The sequence below is a fragment of the Dendrobates tinctorius genome, unplaced genomic scaffold, assembly GCF_039654945.1.
Source record: "Dendrobates tinctorius isolate UK_male_01 unplaced genomic scaffold, ASM3965494v1 ptg000254l, whole genome shotgun sequence".
NCBI lineage: Eukaryota > Metazoa > Chordata > Amphibia > Anura > Dendrobatidae > Dendrobates > Dendrobates tinctorius.
The window spans coordinates 13,515,778-13,530,528 of record NW_027361921.1 but is presented as its reverse complement, the minus strand read 5'-3'; the positions used below and the strand labels follow the sequence as shown (position 1 = coordinate 13,530,528).

The 14,751-nt window shown below is 43.9% G+C and overlaps 1 protein-coding gene across 2 annotated transcripts; it reads left to right on the top strand.

Annotated features, from left to right (window-relative positions):
- Positions 1–696: 696 nt before the first annotated feature.
- LOC141067737 (uncharacterized) lies at positions 697–4,442 on the top strand. 2 transcript variants are annotated; one of them, XM_073558187.1, is made up of 3 exons: positions 697–2,485; positions 2,604–3,211; positions 3,334–4,442. In XM_073558187.1, exons 2-3 carry the CDS (start codon positions 3,120–3,122, stop codon positions 4,208–4,210), a joined length of 969 nt encoding a protein of 322 aa, XP_073414288.1. In that variant the 5' UTR covers positions 697–2,485; positions 2,604–3,119; the 3' UTR covers positions 4,211–4,442. The 2 variants fall into 2 exon arrangements, with proteins under 2 accessions (XP_073414288.1, XP_073414287.1); XM_073558186.1 differs by having other exon boundaries at positions 697–3,211.
- Positions 4,443–14,751: the final 10,309 nt, after the last annotated feature.

The window sequence follows — 14,751 nt, the reverse complement described above, 5'->3', positions numbered from 1 at the left end:
TAAGCAGAGTTTCTTCTGTCAGGAGCTGGGTAGTATATCCTGGCAAAGCAGACCAAGAAAAAGTATATGCAACAACTATAGGGATCACCACCAATATTTATAATACAAAAATATATATTTTATTTAATTTCAGCAAACACTACATACAAACACATGGTTAAAAACAATTAAAAAAGTCTACAAAAGCAGACATTGGAAAGTGAACAAAGAAAATTGGGTCATAATCACATACAATTCAATATTTAAGGTTCCAAAACCCCAGACAAAATACTAAAGTGCAAGTGCTCATGAATTAATGAGGTCCCACTACATAGAGATACAGTATATATATTATTTCAATATTTCAAATACTGATACCTGTATGCATGCTGTTTACAAATAAATACTGTCAGACATACAAAATGTGCTAGACGCATGCTTACACAGGAAACCATCAGTGATTATGAGGCTACTTTCACACATCAGTTTTTGTGCATCAGGCGCGATGCGGCGAAAAGTGTAAAAACCGGATCCGGCACCTGTTGCCACCGGATCCGGTTTTGTCCCCATAGAGTTTCATTATTGCCGCATTGCGCCGGATGCCTATGCGGCGTATAAGGTTTTTGCTGGATCCGGCAAAAACAGCCCGTCCGGCGTCTGGAAAAAACGTTACATGTAACGTTTTTTGTCCGCGGTAAAAAACCGGACGACGCCGGATCCGGCGACATGCGTTTTTTTTTTTTTTTTTATAATGGTAGTCTATGGCCGCCGAATCCGGCGGCATCCGGTTTTTGCCTGATTCCGGCGCCGGATCCGGTTTTTGCACTGAGCATGCTCCAAAAAGTATCAAATTTGGGGAAAAACACCTGCCAATCTCCACCCACCCTATAGGAAAGGTAGAAAGAGGGCATTCATCACCCTGAATGCAGAGGAGAAAAAGCTACTGGAGACACACAGCCACTGGATTCTGCCACATATACACCAGCCAGCCAGACATCCAGCAACCAACTGGATTTTTGACAGCCATCCACTATTGGACCTCCAGCGAGCAGGAGTTTGAGTGTGAGTATAAAAATTTTCTTGCAAGCATAGGTTTTCGTTTTGTCTGTGTGACTGCGGATGCCTGCGCACCCATCCCCGTCACAGCCAGCGACTGTCTTGCCGCCTTTCCAGCTAAACTTGTCACCATCATGACCCCCACAACCACCACTGGAACCCTCTGCCGCAGAACCCCCATCACTGCTGTCACTGCTAGCCACCACGCTGGAGTCCCATGCTGTACCTGCTGCTGCCTGCCCAGCATGTATATGTATATATACACACACACCTATGTTGTTCATACATTGTACTCTTGTTTTTAAAAAGTTTCAGGTGTGGTCATCAGTGTGGGGAGGGATTTTAATTATGAACGACAGTGTGAAGTAGTTTGCGTGGGTGGGTGTGTGTATTTATGTGTAAATACTGTAGGGGGAGGTACTGTATATACTCGTGTATACGCCAAGATGTTACGCCCATTTTTGGGGCTTAAAGTCCCCCTCTTGGCTTATACACGGGTCATCTCCCTGTGGGTCGGAGGGGGAGCAGGGGTGTCACAGATCATCCTGCTGTCATATCTGTAGCCTTGCTCGCTTCTCCACTGTCTCCCTTCCTGTCTTGAGTGGTAACGTTACCATTCCTGAATCTGTGCGTTGCAAGCATAGTGATATCCACCTTTCCTGGGTCCATTGCTGCTCACTGCGGTCTCTGCTGCATCCTCAGTGGGTGCGTTGATGTGATAAGTGCATGTCCCCCTCTGCTGGATGAACAGTCACTGACACAAGAAGTGGCAGACAGGGGCGATGGACTCACAATAGGTTGTATTTTTTTTTTGGCATCATATGGGGGCATATTCTATGGAGCAGCATATGGGGGCATATTCTATGGAACAGCATATGGGGCCATAGTGTATGGATTACACACTGGGCATATACTATAAGTGTTCCCATTTTTGGGGCCGGGGCGGCTTATACACGAGTATATACATAGTAATTTTGCGATGGTTTGTTGTCCAAGCTGCATTTTATAGGGTGGTGAGAGTGGAATTCAAAAAATCTTATTTTTTTACTATTTTTGTTGTTTTGTTTGATTGTAAAAATAAATGTTGCACACAACACAAATCTAAACTACACCGTGCTTTTTTCATGCAGGAAGTTGCCCAGGACACTACTGCCAAATCCTAAGCTTTTGCAACCCATATTGTAAGTATACAGGCCTGAAAGCTTTGAATATGGTTAGTGTTGTAGGTAACAATTGTTTTCATTACAGAATTTCAGCCAGACATGTCTTCTTCTGGGAGCCCTCCCTCACATCGCCAGCGAAATGAGGTATTTTTTTTTTTTTTTTGCCAGAACATTCTTGGTACACATAACCCTATATATGCATTCTTGTTTAATAGGAAGCTGAACCAGAGGGTCTCTCAGAAGGAGACGGACGTAGCGGAGAAATGCCTGGAGTGGGCTCCCCGCATGTAAGTATCTTTGCATTAATTGCACTAAAACATGTTCTTACACATCACTGGACCTAAAAACAAGATCAACATAACAGCATTTAATTTTCCTTTTCTAATTTTTTTTTTTTCATTATAGGCTTCTGAATCTGTGGCTCGTCCGAGAGTTCCTCAAAGTGCCTCCCAGAGTCGTCAGAAACCACGCCGGGGCGGTCGCCATAGAGTAAGGATTTCTTTTTAGGACTTTTATAAGGTTTGTACTTAATGCTGTGATTGTTATGTTTACCTTTTTTGTCTTTAAACAGGCTTCAGAGCGTGCTCACGATTCCGACAGTGAGGATGTGGCTATTGATGTGGACCTCCTAATTGATATGGTGAGAGATTGTGAGCCGCTCTGGAATATGGCGGACTGCTTCCATGCAGATGCTAGTGTTACTAGACGACTCTGGGAGGAAGTGTGCCATGCTGTGGTATCTAACTGGGAGGAACTCCATTCTCGGGCACAGAGAGAACAGCGTAAGTATTCACATTTCAGTAATATTTCCGGATGTATTGTGCTTGATCCTAACCATTTTGTGTTTTCAATTTTCAGGGGAAAGAGTTCAGTTGCGGTGGCAGTCAATGCGGGATTGCTTTAAGAAGGAGTTCAACAAAGATGCAGGCTCCCAGCGGATCAAGAGGACGCAGGAGCCGCTATAAATATTCTGAGGCCCTGTCATTCCTGAGATCAACTATGGTGACAAGAAGGTAAACATTCCTACCAGAAGTGACTAAATAAAAAATGGTCAAATGTGTAATTTTTTTTTTTGCAGCCAGGGGTAATCAATATCATAATGTTAATGTCTATTTTTTTCTACTTTTTTCAACAGCACCTTCAGCAGCACGCGGGAGCCTGCATTGAACCCTTCTGGAGCGATTCCCCAGGCGGCCGTCACCATGGACCACAACATACCCAACCCCTCTGCACCCTCCCTGCCTTCCCTTGTGTGTGATCCCTCAGCCCCATCCACCTCTGCTGGAGCATCTGTGCAGGCTTCATTACATGAAGCTGCTGTTGACGAGGTAGGCTTACCTTTACCTCACCCCTCTGACACAGCTGCCCTCCATAGAACACCTTTGAGTTCTGGGTGGCTGCGTCAGCGGGGTCAGGAAAGGCAGTTTGCTGCAGAGTTTTTGAATCAACATGCATCCTTTCAAAACGCTATGAAAGTCATGACCCAGCAAATGTCTGCTGGGTTCAATCTTGTTAGTAGAGAGGTGCTTGATTTAGGCACGTGTGTTGAAAGGATGCATCTAGATGCAAATAAAGCGCCGCATCATTCTTTTTTCAAAGCTGTAATTGAGCGGCTGGACAACCTAACTCCTGAACAGCAGCTGCATGTAATGCAAGCCTGCCAGGTCGCCTTAGCACAGGTGACATCAGCAGCCCATCCAACCGGCCCAGTAGTTGCTCCAGGCCCGGTCCTTCCTACCCCTCCTGTACCATACCATTTTCCCCAGTACCAACCTCCTGCCCCTTTCCATTCTGCTTCCCCGTACCAGTTCCCAACTGCATCCGTGCCTCCACTCCCTTCCCAACCTACACTCCCTTCCCAATACATCCAGTCTCCTTCCACATCCCAAATTCAACCGTCCTTCACCCACAGTTTAGTTTCCCCCGTCTATTGTTTTCTCCACCCCTTCATCAGCTTTATCCACCCCTTCACCTTCTTTCTCCATTCCTATACCTTGTCCTTTGCTATCTGACCCCTCACAAACTCCATCCTCCCACAACACCCCTGTTGAAGTGGTCCAAACTGAGAGCCCCTCCAATACTATTTCCGCTACACATTACACCAATCTTTAATGTGTTTTGTTGTTACCAATAAAAAAGTTTTATTACAAAAATATAAAAGAAAAAATTTCAGCTAAAGCTGATAAAAAATAATTTTTTTTTTCAGTCAAATGTTTTTTGTTTCTTTTACTGTTAATATAACATGCCGATGTATAAAACTCAATGAGTGTGTGTGTGAGTATGTGAGTGATTGTGTGAGAGTAGGTGTGTGTGAGTATGTGAATGTATGGGAGTGTGTGTACAAGAACGTGTATGAGTAACGTACGTGTGTGGCGGTGGGGGGAGGCCTGCTGGTGGGCAGTACTGTGGAAGGTCCTTGGATCACCAGCGGGTGGCACATTGGCATACCCATCACTGGGGTATTTTTATATGGTGGTCGGCATAGTGCCGGTCAGAATTGTTAAAAAAAAAAAAGAAAAGATTTTTTTGCACAAAGGGACAGAGGTCAATAATATTGTAGAAATCACCAAACCCATCCTCCCTCCATAATACCGCTTTATAGCCCCTATATTATTTTCTACACACCACACTACATGATTTAGTAGAAAGTTTTTTACTAAATGATAATTTTTTTTCAATTTTAAAAGAGCTTTGTCAGGAATTTACAAATTGTGAATATTTTGGTAAAAAAAAGGTAGTAAAAGAATATAGAATACTGATACAAAGGTACTAATACTTTACCAAAATTGAAGCTAACAAGGTATAGTAACTTAAACCACAGAAATGGTTTGGTACAACAAGGTAAAAAATAGGTTTTAACATCTCAAACCATGTCATCCTGCCATTCAACTCTACCTTCAGGTGACAAAGTACTCGGCAAATGTGTCCCTCATTCTGGACACTGCTAGAGTACTTCGCACATTAACAGTGCGATAATCATGCAATGTGATTTGAACATCATTGTCTTCTATGGCAATCTGTTCCTTAGTAATAACCAAATTGTGTAGGACCACACATGCTTTTACCACCTCATCCACATTTTCTGTTTTCAAGTTAATTGCGGTCAACAGTACTCTCCATTTAGCGGTAAGAATTCCAAAAGAACACTCCGCCATCCTCCGTACTCGTGTCAGGCGATAGTTGAACACTCTTTTTGTTGGTGTCAAGTCTCTGCTTGTGTACGGCTTGAGCAGGTGTTCTGACAGTTGAAATGCTTCATCACCTACGCAGACAAATGGCAGTGGTGGCCCAGAAGTTTGAGGAAGTGGTCTTGGAGGTGGGAATTGGAATGTGTTTCCGTACAAATTACGTCCCATTGCTGAAATTTTAAAAACTTGTGAGTCATTGGAACGTCCATAGGCCCCAATATCCACCGCAATGAATTTGTACTTGGCGTCTGCAATCGCCATCAGGACTATTGAGAAATATTTTTTATAATTAAAAAACTCAGATCCCGATCCTGCTGGTTTAGTGATCCTGATGTGCTTGCCATCAACTGCACCCAGGCAATTCAGAAACTGACAGATGCTGTAAAATTGGTCAGCTATTTCGAGCCACCTCTCTGTTGTGGGCTGTGGGATAAACCCTTCATGTAGACGGTCCCAAAATGCACGGCATGTGTACTTGATGATACTTGATAATGTTGAAATCCCAATCCTATTCTGGTACTGTAGCGACGAAAGGGATTCGCCTGTTGCAAGGAATCTGTGTAAAAAGTTAAAAAAAAATAATTAATGCAAAATAACTGCAACAACAGGAGGAGACACATTTCCAGTATACTGAAGTCTGCTTTGAAGGATAAAGAATAACAATTGCCTTACCGGAGAGTGACCATCAAACGCTCCGGTGGGGAGATGGAGAAGCGGCAGTAGGTGTCACGTCTCCGGATCAGTTCTCCAACCCTGTCCAGCAAAAAATCAAAAGTTTCCACTTTCATCCTCGTATAATGAAAAAACTTCTCTGGATTTCCTCGCAACGCCAGATATAATGTTGCAAACACTCCCAGTGTCAGCCTCTGTGCAGTTATAGGGTGAATCCAGAAACGACGTCGGCGCAGACGCATGATGAGGAGCTGCCTTTGTCGCTCCTTCGCCATGACAATTGCCAAAGAATTGGCCTCAAAAGTGAAATCAATGTAAGCCTGAGCGATGTTCCCAATAATGGCTTCCATCTTGCTCCAAAACAACAACCTCTCAACAGGGTGTATACCAAGGTATATAGGATTTTCTGTAAATACCAGTAGCCAATGGTGGCTTTTGGGCGTTTTTTAAAAACCGGATCCGGCAAAAAAAACCGGACAAAACGGATGGAAAAAATGATGCACCGGTTCCGGTTTTTTGCCGGATCCGGCATAATCCGTTGGCTGGATCCGGCAAAAAAACGGAACCGGTGCATCAGTTTTTTCACATTTTATGCCGGATCCGGCAATGCTGCACGGCGCCGCATAACGCCTGATGCACAAAAACTGATGTGTGAAAGTAGCCTAAATGGTACTCCAAACTCTATTACCATACACCCTGGGACATTCAAATTGCTGCAACCAATATTAACTCACAGCAGATAGAGCATATTACCAGCACAGGAGCCCTGGAGGCAGACAAAAATCTCCCATGCCTCCAGCCATGATACCAGGCAGACCCCAAGTGGAAGCACACAGCCGGGTTTTATGGAACCTAGGACCCACGCGTATCGACACAAAGATGTGTCTTTCTCAAGGTCAGTGTGTTACTGAAGTGTAGCACTGTTTGGGAGATTATATATATATATATATATATATATATATATATATATATATATATATATCTTAAAGATAACTAGTAAGCCTTACCAGCTGAGCGACGGCCGGGAGGAAGTATACGGCCAAGTGCACATGTAGCAGAAAATTTCTGCTGGAAAACCTGACTCCATTCCCAGAAAAAGTTCACACGTAGCAGAAAATTTCTGCTGGAAAACCTGACTCCCTTCCCAGAAACCGCACGTTTTTTCTGCGCTTTTGCGCAAAAAATGCGCGGTTTTTATGCATTTTTCCGCGCGTTTTCAAGACACAGAGATAGCCAGAAACGCGGAAAAATCAGCGAAATTAATGAGCATGCTACGTTTTTTACCGCGATGCATTTGTTTTTTTCGCGGTAAAAAAATGCATCAATATGCACAAAAAGTGCAAAATGCATAGAAATGAGAAAACCGCTAAAAAAAGCTGTGTGTGAACACAGCCTAATTCATGATAAGACGACGTCCTGTCAACACTACTACGCAGGCACCGAATGAATATAGACGGAAGTGCTTTAGTTTCAGTTTCACAGGCACACTGATAGGATGAGTGCACCTGCGTGAGGCTAGTTTCACACTAGCTTATTTTCCACACAGCGCTCTGCGCCGCTAAGCCCCGCCCCATCCAGTCATCGCCACCTACCATCGCACACAGCTGCATGTGATCTGCGCACCCTATCTTTAGCATAGAGTGCGCAGACCGTGCGCTGCGCACTTTTGAAGGTGCGCCGAATGCACCATGTTGCATTTTGGCGCACCTTCAAAAGTGCGCAGCACATGCTAAAATCCTACTAGCGCATGGTCTGCGCACCCTATGCTAAAGATAGGGTGCACAGATCGCATGCAGCCGTGTGCGATAGTAGGCAGCGATGACCGGGTGGGCAGGGAGCCGGCAAGGGGCGGGGCTTAGCGGCGCCGAGCGCTGCATGGAAAATAAGCTAGTGTGAAACTAGCCTGAGAGTTCTAAAAATATCAACTGCTGCTACGCAGCTGCAAAGTATCCCTGAGCATGTACTTTACATTTCAAGCACACGAGGGCGCTGTTTAAATGCACATGAATGAATATTTTTTTAAAAGAAAACAGATTCTAATCAAAATCACTGTGCTAACATACAATAATGTCCATGAGAATAGTTAAGTATAGATCATCATTCAGGACACGCTTTTGTGGGAGTTTTAAAGAAAATTCCCATCTTCAGCCTGTGTATGGCAGTTGAATATCTTTGCACAGATCATAGAGCACATTCCCTAATTTCACCACACGAGGCACTACGATCGTATTCTCAGCAGCGCACAAATGCAGATTTCATGCTTAATACAAGACAGACTGGTACTCAGCATTTACAGCTCAAAATCAACATATTATACCTGCATACATTAGATTGCCATTTAGAGTCTTTATAATAAACTAGCCATCAGGGGCCATAGGCCTAGAGAACCAGTACGCAAGTCCCATTTATAGAATATTGGATGCACCTAGTTTGGTACAAAAAACATAAAAAGATCTTTGATTTACATTTATACCAATATCTACATGCGTTGAATTAAACTGAAGTGTATATGCATGAAGTCTACACAATGGCGCAAATATGAATCATGTGCCGACCAATATGACAAATGGATAATAAGAGTGTGCATAGTAATTTGCTTAAAAGGTAACACAAGGTTATGCACCAATATTAGACCCCAAGCATACATTCATCAAGATATAATCAGAAACAATGATGATCATAGTAAGCAAAACGCACACTAATTTTAAGGAGAACCATATGTCTCAGGAATTCAAGGTATGCAAGATATTATGAGCATCATATACCATATGGTTAATCACCTCATTCAAACATTGATTTGTAGACAGCATGCATATCAGGACAGTGGGGGATACACACACACACCTACAGTATACATGTATTCACCACCCTATACACATGTAAACATATAGAGGATTCGTTTGTTAGGTATTTGAACATTCCTATTACCGTATATACTCGTGTATAAGTCAACCCGTGTATAAGTTGACCCCCTAATTTTACCTAAAAAAACTGGGAAAAATGTATTGACTCACGTATAAGTCGAGGGTGGGAAATGCAGCCTTAGTGGGAGACAGCAGGAGGCTGAGAGAGACAGCGGGAGGCTGAGAGAGAGGCAACTTATGACAGGCTAACAAGCCTTTCACTTTGTTTTTTTAATACAGTATTTCATAACCTCATAGCAGGCTCCGTACGAGCCGTGCTAGAGGAAAACCCAGCCACCCACCTCACCTCCGCTCTTTTCAGCACGCAGCTGCGTATGAGAATCAGAACAGGGAGGGGGTGGGGGTGGGAATGCAGGACAGAGGAATTGAAAGTTAGAGCTGGGGAGGCGGGCCAGAGCGGCCAATTGCATTTCTCCTAAGTTCTCTGACTGGTGATTCACCATTCAGAGAAAGCTTCAGCGCTGCAGAGCCGGAGGGGGAGGCGGCCCAGAGCAGCCAATTACATTCGTCGTACCTTCTCTGACTGGTGATTCACCAGTCAAAGAGAAAACTACAGCTCTGCAGAGCCTGCGGGGGAGGCGGGACGAACCGTGGCTACTCATAAAGAAGACATGGCGCCGGAGCAACGCGGAGGACATCGCCGTGTGCTGGCCGGACTGCCATGTCCCCGCAACACCTCCCGAAAAGTAAGTTTGACTTAAAAACTTGCTTGACTCGCGTATAAGTCTAGGGGGGGGTCTTTTTCAGCCCATTTTTTGGGCTGAAAAACTCGACTTATACGCGAGTATATACGGTACATCACAGATATAAATATGAATCATGTATAAAGGGATCCTTTCACTGTCATTCACCATTATTGTTCACTGGATTTAAACAGTAGATGATTTCAAAAATAGGTTCTTTGTTGTAAAATCCATAAGTCGGGTTCAGATAAATCTTCTAACGCCAGAACTTGTACCTAGGACCTGGGAGGGAAGAAAAAGGAAGGAAAAATGAAAAAGGCACTATTAATCTATGGTCAGGTTAACAAAAGGACAATGATGTTTAAGCCACTTTGTAAAACCCCGTGTACAGGAGTTCTTCATTTAGACCCCCAGGGGCCAGGCTCTTAGGCTAAGTGCACACGTACCGGAACTCTCGCGGAAATTACCGCGAGAATTCCGGAATTCCAGTCGGCGAGAAAATCGCATTTTAAATTCCCGCGATTTTCCTGCGGAAAAACTAGCATTTTGCAAGCGTAATTAGCTTGCAGAATGCTAGCGTTTTCCAAGCGATCTGTAGCATCGCTTGGAGAACTGATTGACAGGTTGGTCACACTCGTCAAACATAGTGTTTGATGAGTGTGACCAACTTTTTACTACTGAGGCTGCCTATGCGGCATCAATAGTAAAAGATAGGATGTAAAAAAAAAAAAAAAAAAAAATAGTGTTATTCTCACCCTCCGACGTCCCGCACAGCCGTTCCCAGTAACCCTTTGCGAAAATACCCGCGACGACGTCCGTTCTCGCGGGATCGCGATGTCTCGCGGACATTCGCGATGACGTCGCGCGAATGACCGCGAGACTTCGCGATCCCGCGAGAACGGACGCCATCGCAGGCATTTTCGCAAAGGACTACTGGGAACGAGAGCGTGAAGAGAAGCGGGAAGACTGCGCGGGACATCGGAGGGTGAGAATAATAATATTTTTTTTTTTTTTACAGGGATATGGTACCCAAAGCCCGGAGGACAGTCTCCTCTCCTCCGGACCGTGGGTACCATCCGCAATTGTTCTGCTTACTTTCCGCATGGTGTGCACAGCCACATGCGGGAAGTAAGCAGAACAATGCATTCCTATGGGTGCGGGATCGCCGCGATTCCGCAAATTAATGAGCATGCTGCGGTTTTTACCGCGAAGCGATTCCACCGCGGTAAAAACCGCAGCATTAGCACAGCATTGCGGAATCCCATAGGAATGCATGGGATGCTTATTTTTCGTGTTTTCGCGGCAAAATCGCGCAGTTACAACCGCCGCGGAAACGCGAAAAAAACGCCACGTGTGAACTCAGCCTTAAGGTCAAAAATCCACCTGGCCTCACGTCTCCAAAGGTCCTCCGTTACCCTCCCTCCCCTAATACTAGTTTGTACACCTTTAAGTCCCATGACTCGAAAGCTTCTAGAACTGTCATTATGGTGATCCAAAAAATGCGCTGCAACAGACGTGATTTCTTTATTCTTGGATCTGTCACTCCTGGCAGTGGCTGTATTAGAAAGGTGTTGTTGTACCCACCTCCGCAGTTCTTGTGTAGTCTGCCCAACGTATACCTTGTTACACCCACAGATTAGCGCGTATACTAAATTGCGCGATCGGTAATTAAAGAACTCCTTGGATGAAATCTGAGTGGGTGAACAAGGCAGCCAAAGGCCACCACTCGATATCATCAGAGGACACACAGAGCAACTACCACAGGGAAAAGACCCCTTATTGGGGTTTCCATAGCGCATTTTGGACCTTGGCCGTCTAAAGTGACTGTTAGTAAGGCAGTCCTTGAGATTTGCAGCTCTCCTTGCCACTAGTTTGGGTCTCTCCATAATAAATGGTCTCAGTTTACTCTCACTCATAAGAATAACCCAGTTGTTATTCAAGACCCGATAGATGTCCCCCCATTGGTTATTGAATTTAGTGATCAAACTCAATGGACTAGATTTTGATCTCACCCGGGGTTTCAGGGCATCCTCCCTCATACAATTCTTGGAATATTCATATGCTTTGGATATAATGCTGCGTGGATAACCGCGTTCCAAAAAACGATCAGTAAGTAAGCGTGATTCTTTCTGAAACTCCTCGATGCGGCTGCAATTCCTCCTAAGCCGTAAGAATTGTCCTTTTGGGATGCCTTTTCGCAGATGGGCTGGGTGAAAACTCGTATAATGTAGGAAGTTGTTCGTTGCTGTACTCTTCGGGTATAGAGTGGTACTAATCTTGTTTCCATGAATCATAATCTTCAAATTCAAAAAGTTCACTGAACTAACGGAAACACAAGAAGTTAATCGAATATTCCAGCAGTTGGTATTAAGCTCCTCAACAAATGCATCAAAAACTCCCACAAAAGCGTGTCCTGAATGATGATCTATACTCAACTATTCTCATGGACATTATTGTATGTTAGCACAGTGATTTTGATTAGAATCTGTTTTCTTTTAAAAAATATTAAAAAACATTCATTCATGTGCATTTAAACAGCGCGCTCGTGTGCTTGGAATGTAAAGTACATGCTTAGGGCTACTTTGCAGCTGCATAGCAGCAGTTGCTATTTGTAGAACTCTCACGCAGGTGCACTCATCCTATCGGTGTGCCTGTGAAACAAACTAAAGCACTTCCGTCTATACTCATTCGGCGCCTGCATAGTAGCGGTGACAGGACACCGTCTTATCATGACTTATACTCCCTCCCGGCCGTCGCTCAGCTGGTAAGGCTTACTACTTATCTTTAGGATATATATATCAAGCGGTGCTACACTTCAGTGACACACTGACCTTGAGAAAGACACATCTTTGTGTCGATACGCGTGGGTCCTAGGTTCCATAAATCCCGGCTGTGTGCTTCCACTTGGGGTCCGCCTGGTATCATGGCTGGAGGCAGGGGAGATTTTTGTCTATGCCTCCAGGGCTCCTGTGCTGGTAATATGCTCTATCTGCTGTGAGTTAATATTGGTTGCAGCAATTTGAATGTCCCAGGGTGTATGGTAATAGAGCTTGAAGAACCATTAATAATATTCGCTGATGGTTTCCTGTGTAAGCGTGTGTCTAGCACATTTTGTATGTCTGACAGTATTTATTTGTAAACAGCATGCATACAGGTATCAGTATTTGAAATATAATAATATATATCTCTATGTAGTGGGACCTCATTAATTCATGAGCACTTGCACTTTAGTATTTTGTCTGGGGTCTTGGAACCTAAAATATTGAATTGTATGTGATTATGACCCAATTTTCTTTGTTCACTTTCTAATGTCTGCTTTTGTACAGACCTTTTTAAATTGTTTTTAACCATGTGTTTGTATGTAGTGTTTGCTGAAATTAAATAAAATATATTTTTGTATTATAAATATTGGTGGTGATCCCTATAGTTGTTGCATATACTTTTTCTTGGTCTGCTTCTATATAGTCTTGTATGCATTGGGAAATCCCACATACGATATTATTTGAGATGGTGCCTGTTTACCCCATTGTTTTATATCCTGGCAAAGCGCACACTTCTTATTTTTAAGCTTTGCGCTTCATTGCTTAGTCTTTCCTAGTTATTAAACAAGAAAAAGGAGCTTAATTAACCCATGGTAAACTTTCAAGAAGATCACTCATCACTCCGTCGTTTAGCAAGGGTACTGGATTCGGAGGTTGGATCAAATCACACAATTGTTCTCCTCTGAAGGCGATAGATCCACCCTGCTTCTCGGACTGGCTTTACTGTTGCTTCTTCTGACACTCGTGTGACTGCTGAGCCAACTGACTCTGGCGCTGTTATTGTTGCTGTTGATCCTCCATAATCACAGTGGAAAGGAAAGCCAGAGCAAACATGCACTTTGACGGTCAGTCCCCATTTTAAATGAGGTACCAGCTACAGTATCTCCTCCCACATGGACACCTCCAATGGACCCCCCCCCGGAAGTGGTGTTACCAGGTCAGAAGTCACTGGTGTGCTTGTCATCAGAGCACACCACTCCCAGCGCGCCCTGCTCATGCACAGACCTGGGACAACATGGCAGTCAGCAGATACATAAAAAGTCTCAGTCGTTCATATGAGCTCCCCACTGGACCTACAGCGGCACCTCCAGGACCAGACACTTGAGCTACATGCAAGGAGCTGTTCTTCCAAGTAACTGGGCCAGGCCAGGCTTCTTCTGTTCCCTTCTGTACCGGATTCTCCAGATACAGGTTCTCTCAATTACAGGAAACCAACTTTAATTCAGTAGGCTTCTGTCCTTGATGAGCAGATCCCCCTCTCATGTGGTGCTGTCATGGAGAAGGAAAAAAAAAATTACATTTTTACTACTAAAATGTTATGAAAAATTTGTCCTGAATGTGGCAATATTCCATGAGTGGCTCTACAGTACCAATCGGCTACATGGCAGTACGCCGGAAGAAAATTTACTTTTGAAGTGCAGATTTTCCTAGAATAGTTTGAAGACTCCATATGCAGAGCTCCCAAGTGCCAGGACAGCAGAAACTTCTGTCAATTGACACTTATTTTGTAAATGATATCCATTTATGAGTACCTCTATGGGTAGAGTGCTGATTTTGACTGCCAGAAACAAGCACGCATTGGATGCTACAGAGGAAAATGAAAATATGCCAGCCTAGTGCACATCACATTGTAGTGTCCAAAAGAGCGCAACACACCCTACAATGCGCCCTGATTGTGCGTCTGGAGATATGCACCCTGTAAATAGAAGGGAACCTGTCAACAGGATTGTGCATAGTAACTTACAGTGTCAGGTCGGCGCAGTTATACTGATTAAAATGATACCTTGGTTGATGAAATCCGTCTTGTGGTTAATTTTTAATCCTTATTTTCATTGTTTAGTTAATATGTTTGTGTCCTAAGGCGGGGTTCATGTGTGTGGTGGTCTGATTATATATTCATAATGCAGACTGCTGACAGGTCACTGATCCCTCAGTGATCTGCCCCCTAGTTTGCATAATGAAAATACTAATGTGTGTATTTGAAAAAAAACAAGTCACTTCATCAAAATGTTGCCACCTGCTCACTATCACTTGTCAGTTAGTGC

Coding starts and splice junctions, on each gene's coding strand:
- LOC141067737 (XM_073558187.1), top strand. CDS start 3,120: ATGCAGGCTCCCAGCGGATCAAGAGGACGCAGGAGCCGCTATAAATAT. Junction 3,212..3,333: donor TCAACTATGGTGACAAGAAG/GTAAACATTCCT, acceptor TTTTTTCAACAG/CACCTTCAGCAGCACGCGGG.